Raw genomic sequence first — 8,853 nt, 5'->3', positions numbered from 1 at the left:
CCATGGGCACCTCCTCCCTGCCTCCTGGGGCAGCCAAAAGCACAGCAGCAGGCAGAACTTTACCCTTTGGCAGCCCCTCTCTTACTTGCTGCCTCCCAAAGTTTGGCTTATTTTAGGGAACTTGATGAAAATGGTTCCCTTTTACAGCACCTGTTTCATGACAGAAGAAATTATCTTCATCTCAAAAACACTTTACAAAGAGTAGGATTTTAACATTCTATTACAGCGCTCTCAATTAAGAAATATGTTTCTAGATAGCACTGTTTATATAGATATAGGTATAGTTTTTATTTATTTTATTACCAACCCAACATTTCAATTTGCAGCTGTTGATGTAACTCATGACATACTCTCATGGTGGTGGGTTTTTTTCTTCTTTATCCTTAAAAAGAAATGCATTTCAAATTAAAATGATACTTTTTTGTCTGTCTGGTGTTCCTAAAAGGTATTTGAGATGATGTAGGAGTCCTGATGTGGGTGGCAGTTTTTGAGCCTGTACCTGTCAATGGCCTGGAGACCACCACCGAGGTGCAGGTGCTGTGAAAAATGGAGTAGCAACAGAATGGAAGGGCAGCCACGGCACAGCTCTGGGTGGGATGGTGCTGGGAACATATGGGCACACTATCCAGGTTCTCCTGAATTCATTTCCACCTCTGAGCAGGAGGCCCACGCAGCCAACCTGCCACCACCACCATCCCAAGGAGCCGCTGCTGTTTTCCCTGTCCCACTTGCTCCCCCCAGGGCAGGATGTTTCATTTCTTTAACAGTTGTAAATTAACATAATTTTCTCTCCCTGCAGAGCCACGAGCTCAAAGTTAATTATACAAAGAGAAATGCCATAGTCAAAATATACATGACATATATTGTATTAGAGGGTTGGGGTTTTTTCTCCTTCCTTTTTTCTTAGCCCAGGCAGGTGATTGAGATGCTACATGCTCCAGCTTTTGTCACTAAATGTGTGTGACTGTGTGTCTGTGTTTGTATTAAAAATATATCAGTCTTGTGATGTTCTTAAAAAAGAAAGAAATGGAAGGCGGCAGGGGAGGAAACGGGTATCAGTGAAAAAGTTTTTTGACTGTGTCACAGTCTTTTGTGGCTTCAGAAATACACATGTTCAGTTCCAGCACTGACGGCAGCTTGAAGCTTTGAGTTTAACTTTTTAACATTTTTCGGATTAAGTAGTAAAAAAGAAAAGAAAAAAAGAATCAGCGTGCTCCCCCAGAACCAAAAAGCAACGAGCAAACAGAAAATAAAAAGAAAAAAACCCCCACAAATTCCTGAACCAGACTTCTGCAATTCTCAACTAGTAAAAATGAGGAAACATCTCCTTACAGTGGAGGGGTACTCAGCAGGAAAGGAGATGACCCCCTGTGGGAGAGGTGGCCTTTGGAGATAGTTGAAACTTCATAATTTCATTGAATAGGGTCAGTGCCTGGGTTTATTGTGTTTTATTTCAACACTTGCCATTGTTGCTTTCTTTTGTACCATTTTTGGATGGGTTTTGTCTCTTTGTTTTTGTCACTCTGTGATGGTTTTGCCCTTCTTGGCACGCAGCTGTCCGACGGTGTGGGCAGCGGCAGCCCTGACAGACGGCCGTCCGTCCCTCCAGTGAAACCGCGCTCCCAGGACTGGTGTGCGGTGAGTTAACAGAGCAGGGGTCCCTCCCCCGGCAGCACCGTCCCTCCGCCGCCGCCTAAAACCCCTTGATGTAGCAGTAGGCCTCCAGGGTGGCGAAGAGGATGTAGAGCAGCCAGAGGCTGACAAAGAGCAATGTCGTGGCCACTTTGCACCCCCGGGGGCCGCCCAGCTCCCCCCCAAGGTGGGGCCGCCGGCGGTAGAGGAGGACGCTGATGCAGATGAAGGCGAAGATGGTGAAGAGGGTGACGGAGAAGGCCAGGGTGCCTGCTGACACCTGGAACTCCTGCCCCTGCGACGCCCAGTAGATCGCTGCCACTGACCACGCCAGCCCGATGCCCAGGAAGACGTTGACAGCGTTGCTGCCCGTGACATTGGTGATGGAGGCATCAGCGTACATGTCCTGGACGGCTGCGGCTTTGCTGGCAAAGGTGTCTGGGGTTGAGGGAGGAGGGAAGGAGAAATCACTGGGGGTCCAATAGCAGAAACAGACAACCCTTCATGCCTGGGGGACAAGGGAAGCTCAGGTGTGTCACCAACCAGGTTAGGACACAGACCAAGGGGCGCACAGTCCCCTCCTAAGTTCAGAGATCCCATGTTGCCAAAAAGCAAGGTGCACACCTTGCCTGGAGACAGGGCTTTGAGGAAACCCTTCCCAGACTAATCCCATCCCATGACAGAGCTTCTCTCCTGAAATCAGGAGCATCTCCAGAGGATTTACCTCCCACCCCATCCCCTCCCCACAGCCACCCTACCTGGTACAGAGGTGCCGAAGGCGACGAAGACGACAGCAGTCACCGAGTCCTTGAGGCCAATGGTGCAGCCAAAGTGGGAGGCGAGGTCGCCGATGACGGCCGTGAGCATGCCAATGATGAGGATGGAGACGATGAAGCAGGCCCAGCCATTGCAGTACTCAGTGGGGGGCACGCAGGCAAACAGCACCTTCCAGAAGACTGTCAGAAAGTGCATCACGTAGTCAAAGCAGGATGGCAGGCGCTCCTCACCAGACTCATCCTCGTCCTCATCACCTGCTGCAAACAACATGGAAGGAGAGGTCCAGCATTCATTCCACTGGGGCAGCTCATGCTTGTCTCCTCCACCCCAAGGCTCCAGGGATTCTGCTCTACTGGGACAAGGTGGAGTGGTGCTGGCCATGACAGTGAATTCAAGGCACACCAGGTCCTTCAGTGATGGGTGAGGCTTGGCAAAAAGTCTCTCCCAGGAATCCCAGAGCCCTCAGGGATGGGGAACAGTGTAATGGGATGTTGTACCCACAGAGGAGCAGACCTGTCCCTGTCCATAGGCAGTCACACAGGAGGTAGTCAACCTGTGGTGATCACTATTGAGTGGCATGAAGAAATTACACAGGCAAGTGATGTTTTGGACCAAAACTAGTGGAAAGTAATAAAATTGGGAAACTGGAGAGATCTTTTGATCCTCCTGCTCCAGAGCACAGGCTGGGCTATCCACTGCCTCCTATACAGCTGGGTGAAAAACACCCCTTTGAGGCAGATGTGAAACCAACCATCAAGGAAAGGTTCAAAAAGATGCCAAACTGCCATTAATGGCACAGATGTGCCTAAAACACCTTCCCCACAGCTGCCTGGCTCTGAAAGCAGTGAGCTCTCTCATCAGACAACAGCTGGCAAGTCTCTGGGCCTCTTCCTTTACCAGCAAGCTGCCTCATGAGGCAACATCTCCAGTCTTCATGTGGTAACTCTCCCTACTCCCAGGAACTCTACTGGCTATGACAGGACATCTCAGGACATCTCCCAGTAGGAGCTATCTGCACTGGCCAGGATCCCAGCCAGTATGGGATTTTGCTGCCTGCACACTGCTCATCAGATCATTGAAGCAGCAGGAGCACCACCATCTCACACAGCCTTTGAAAACTGGCCTTCTGGAGGGCTCTGCACCAGAAGATGGATCTCCTTGCCTCCTCACTAACGTACCTGCAAAAGCCCACTATATTTGGAGCAGAGGAGCTCTTTGGACTGGCTTTGCTGATGGGTGACCACAGCTGAGCATCAGTGACCAGGGAGATGCTGTCATTCCAGGATGCATGAATCCTGTGGATGTTTGTATGGATTTTCTGATGTCCCACTCACCTGCGCTCACAGTAATGGCCTCCATGAACTGGTCCCTCCAGGAATGTGTCCCTACAACCAAAGCCAGGTTTGTCTTCCTAATCAGCTTGTCCACGGTGCTCTGTTGTGGGAATAAAGATGCACAGCAGTTAAACCAGCTGCTAGTGGGCAAGGATGATCTTGCAGTACACTGTGGTCTCACAGACCCTTTCCAAAGTACAGAAGTGTCACAAGCACTCTCCTACCAGCTAGATTAGGCCATGACTAGGGTTGAGCCCACCTTCTCACTGGACTGGCTGATCCAGACCTCACCAGAGCCTGCTTGTTTGCCACATCTCAATCCTGATTAGGTTCCTTCTTCCCTCAACCCTGCCTCACCAGAGACAGCTTTGCTCCTGCATCCTCCTGCCCACTGGCTTCTTCTGCACCCATCAGGGCCTTCTTGCCTTTCTCTGTCCACCCCCACCAACCAGCAGCTGCTACTTTTGACATTTCTTGTAGACTTCATCCATCCTTAGCTGCATTACATACTTCTTTCCTCTCTCAACAACCTTTTCCAGCACATGCTGCCTCCTCAGTCCTGCTCTCTAAGGCTGCGACAGTGCCACATGGCTTTCCCCTGCTGGAGGACCCCTGGGACACCTACTGACCTTGAACTCATAGGACTCCTCAATGATGACTTCCAGTTTGGGGTGCTCGCCGAGTATTGGTTTGCCCATCTCTGCTATTCTCTTGGCTTCCTCCTCTTCTACTGTCATCTTCCTCTCAGCCACCTCTGTGAAAGCAAGGCCAACACCAAGCTGTGGGCAGCAGCCCTCCAGGGCACCATGGGGGCTTGTCTGCAGGGCCTGAGCATGGGCTGCTGCAGCCCCCTCACAGCAGTTTGGGGGGCAGTGGTGGGGTGTTGGACCACAGAAACAAAGGACCGAGATTTCTGAATACCAGTCACCAAGAGCATAAGCAACGTGGTTTTAATTTATTAACAAAAAAAAAACCTTAAATGTTTCTTTAGTCTGCACTGATGCTCTCAGTTGACATCCACTCTCCCATCATCCCTGCAGCAGCCACAGTTTTGGGGAGAGCAAGGTAAAAAATCATTCTGCCCTTTAAGACCCTTGTAACACCCTGACATGCTCCCTCATTTGAATTAACAAGAGACAGAGCCTTTTTTCCCCCTTTGAGTAAAAAATCATGGTTGGCTCCTTGTGCCACTCAGTGCTTGATCTAACACTCAGACACACAGTCACAACCACATGTAAACCACACATGAATTGGAAAAATGAACAAGTAATGAAACAAGTAGTTTTTTCCATTCATAATATGCAAAGGTGCTGAGGCACTGGAACAGGTTGTCCAGAGAAGGCATGAATACCCTGTCCCTGGAATTCCAAGACCAGGTTGGATGTGGTGTTTGAGCAGCCTAGGGAAAGGTGTCCCATGGGGAGTGGGGTTGAAACCAGATGATCTTTAAGATTTCTTCCAACATATTCCATTCTGTAATTCCATATTCAGTTTCTGCCGAAGGAAACTAAACCAGGACGCTGGGTCAGCAGCATGCTGAGATGACCCTGTGTCAGGCTCAATCTTGCTGATGACCCAGCTAACCCAGCGAGGTGCCTCAAGAGGGTTCTGCTTGCCCAGATGGGAAGGAGCATCCCAACCAGCTGAAAGGGTGCCTAGGCCTGGCCCAGGTCTTGTCTTCCACCCACATGCCTTAGTGCAGGAAGATGCTGATGGGCTCTCTGTAAAACTGACACCTCAAGAAAGGGGCTGGCTCTCCCCTGGCTTTCCCATGCCTGAGCAGTCAGGGTGTACAAGCTGCAATACAGGGCCCAGCTGAGCTTGTCAGTGCAAGCTGGAGCTCTTTAGAACCTGGGAGGGCATATCACCAAGGCAGAGCATCTTGTTCTGGCTAAGCAGTGGGTCAGATGTTACCTGAGGTTTCCTGCAGAGCTTACAAATGCCCAGGTAATGCCTCGGATGTGACTGATCCCATGTGGACTCCAGCAGATCTCATACTACACACTAAAAGTCACATAGAAATTATGGAGTCACAGGGAAATCTATTTATAAACTCTGACTTCTCTCTTCATCTGCCTGGCTAGATTGACTGCAAAGGCTGTAAGCCTTGCCAGACCTCCTGTGGCAGGTGACATTATTATAATCCATCACAGAAACAGAAAAGTTGCATCCATCATTTAAAATCAATGATGTGCATCAAAACCATCACTGCCTAGCTCCAAGACAGCATCATCTGGATTTAGGAATCCCCGTAAGTTTAGAAAAAAATTGCACAGACAGAGGAGCACAGCACCTGGAGAAGAAGAAAGGGGGATGCAGGGGGCACACCTTTTCACTGAAAAGGTAGTTAAGCATCAGAATGGGCTGCCCAGGAAAGTGGTGGAGTCACCATCCCTGGAAGAGATCAAGAAAGAACTTGATGTGGTACTTAGTGCTATGGTTTAGTTGACATGGTGCTGTTTGGTCAAAAGTTAGACAATGATCTTGGAGGTCTTTTCCAACCTTAATGATTCTATAATTCTATGATTCTTTGAAAATGTTCTGCTTTACACTACACTTGGAGGCATGAACTGATGATTATCAAGAACAAGATGCAAGATACTTGTATTCAGTGGAACAAGGAGTCTCATATCATGTACATCTCTTTTTCTAAGACACAGAACAAGAAAGTCCAGTGTCTTGCTCTACCTGGGAGTGGGAGTGTGTGAAGATAAGCTGTGTCCATCAATGAAAATGCAGGTGCTCACACATCCTTTGCCATAGCACTTATGACATGGATTTGCTTCCGTCTGAGCTCCTCATAACCTGAAGGTCGGGGCAAAGGCACCCTCAGCTCCACAAAACCCAGCTTGGCAGATGAGCTTGAGCACGTGCTGACATGTGCTGACAATAAAGAACTGAGCAAAAGCACTACGGCCATCCCAGAAGGGTTGCAAAGCCCAGACTTGGTTGACAGTGTGACTCAGTACAACCTTCCCTGGAACAAACACATCTGAAAAGCTGCAGTCACAGTTGGCGGCACAGTCCCTTAGGCTCCTGCCCGCTAGCTGCAGTTGCAGAGTGCAGAAAGCAAATGCCTGGAATCTGAGGAAATGCTCTGAAAATAGGGAATATCAGGCAGCATTTCCTTAGCTTAACAACTTCCAGAGAAATGATGCAATGAAACCTCAATCCCCAATCTAACTGATTACAAAAGCCTTTGGCATGGTAAGAGAACACAGAGTCTCACGCAAACGTTATGCCTCTAGGCAAGGCTGAACTGCAGGCAGGTCTGGAGGCACATGCAATGCAGCAAGTTTTCTTATCTCCATAGGAAATGGTATCCAACACAGCTTTATCCCAGAACCTGGCATCTTGCTTATGCTAATTTATGTACTTGCACCAGGCAGGACAGTGGAAGATGTGAATCCCTCCCTGAGGAGGAAGATCTCCTGCATCTTCTCCCTGTGTATGCCACGTCCCGGGCGGGTGGGCAGGCTGCATGGGAATGCCTGTGTTCACAAGACCTTCCCCTTCTAACATGTGGCTTTGATGTCTCTGCAAGCCACCTGTGGATCACCTACTAATGCCACAACCAAGGCAATCACTTGCTAGGCAGCTCTTAGAGTAAATCAAGCAACACAAGCATGTCCAAGAGTGTCTGTCAGCCTAGGGGCTAGATGCTATCATGAGCACAGGACCAGAGACTCCACAAAGTGAAGGTGGTAGGAGTCCTGCTATTCCAGAAGGCACCTGGCCAGCAGACTAAGTGCTACCAGAGGCACCTTCAAGCCCTCAGTAAGCCACTTGGAGTGAAGAGACAAGCTGACTGGCAAAGGAGACCTTCAGCCTATTGACAGCACACCCAGAGAAACATGAGTAAGTGAGGCACTGATGTCACCTCCTCTTCCATGTGTACGGTGAATAGGGAGCAGACAAAAGAACATGGGCACCCAAGATGGCACATCAAAGGGCATCTTGTGGGGACAAGTGATTGAACATGACTGCCCAGCTAGGTCTTTCAATGTCAGCTGCAAGCAAACCACAGGAGACCAGGCACAGGGAGCATGTCCAAATGGGTACCTCATAGAAATGTTAATAGTGGAAGCTTTTGGATAAGGAAGAAAAAAGGTAATTCCTTAATGTCTCATTAAAATTCAGTCAATTTGCGAACGTGCAACAGGAAAGCAAAGCACAGAAACCTGACCTAAACCTAAATTTCAAAGCTGCATTTGAAAATATTTAAGCTGCCATTGTATTTTCACTGAGGCTCCATCCTAATGCAGGAGAAAAACACAAGACTCCCATGTCAGTACTGTACTGGATCTTGCTCAATGTACTTGTGCAAGTGACCCATAGGTGCTAAATACGAGGCTGCTGATGTTCTCTAAATTAAGGCAGTGGCAGGAAGGACAAATTTAGGAGCCCAGCTGGTATTTTTTCTCCAGAACCTATAGTTGCCGTACAGTTAAGGTGGGCTGAGCACCTTCAAAGAGCAATATGAAGCACCTACATGATTCCACCAATTCTGCCCACCTATTGTTTAGGACGCACAAGCATCTTGGGGTGGGAATCAGTGCCAACCTCTGCAAAACACCATATCCCATCCTAAGCCTGCTCCAGGCCTGTTGGGTCTGCCTGTTTCAATGGGATGCTGAGGGCTGAGTTGAGCCTGTGTGTACTGACCCAACAGCTGAGAAGGAATAAACTCTTGCACAAAACCCAGTGGCAGAGGACAATACCAACACTCTGGCATTTCAGGGAGGCACTTCACCCAGCACAGGGTGCACCAGCCTGCCTACAGAGCCACAGGAGGTTGCTATCCTCGCTTGCTTCCAACAATCCTTGCAATCCATCAGGCTGCTCACTTGCTGCAAGTGTGGAATACGCTCCCACACTGTCTGGTGTAGGGCTGGGGTCTTGGAGGGCTCCTGAAGGAAGCGGAGACAGGACATCTGTGATGTGCGTCACACATCACCCCAGTATGGCAGCCTGCAAAGAAGACTACCAAGGGCTGAGATAAATAGAACACAAGGTAGGGGGAGCGAGGATGGGGGGGATTGTATATTGGGAGAGACATTTTAATTTGGAAGGTCAAGTCTGTCAAGGTGAATGCTGCCAAGCTGCAGCT

General features: G+C 49.1%; 1 protein-coding gene across 3 annotated transcripts in view; it reads right to left on the bottom strand.

The window, feature by feature from the left end:
* Window positions 1-263: 263 nt before the first annotated feature.
* The window catches only part of SLC8A3 (solute carrier family 8 member A3), a 93,066-nt gene continuing 84,476 nt past the window's right edge, over window positions 264-8,853 (bottom strand). For all 3 annotated transcript variants that reach the window (XM_059475234.1, XM_059475232.1, XM_059475233.1), the window contains 4 exons: window positions 4,373-4,497; window positions 3,744-3,843; window positions 2,391-2,666; window positions 264-2,070 (listed from right to left, as the gene is read on the bottom strand). In XM_059475234.1, the coding sequence (XP_059331217.1) occupies window positions 1,694-2,070; window positions 2,391-2,666; window positions 3,744-3,843; window positions 4,373-4,497 (878 nt within the window). In that variant the 3' untranslated portion in view covers window positions 264-1,693. The remainder of the gene's footprint in view (window positions 2,071-2,390; window positions 2,667-3,743; window positions 3,844-4,372; window positions 4,498-8,853) is intronic.

Source organism: Ammospiza nelsoni, chromosome 6, assembly GCF_027579445.1.
Source record: "Ammospiza nelsoni isolate bAmmNel1 chromosome 6, bAmmNel1.pri, whole genome shotgun sequence".
NCBI classification, from domain to species: domain Eukaryota; kingdom Metazoa; phylum Chordata; class Aves; order Passeriformes; family Passerellidae; genus Ammospiza; species Ammospiza nelsoni.
The sequence above is the reverse complement of the archived record's forward strand: the minus strand, read 5'-3'. Positions and strand labels throughout refer to the sequence as shown.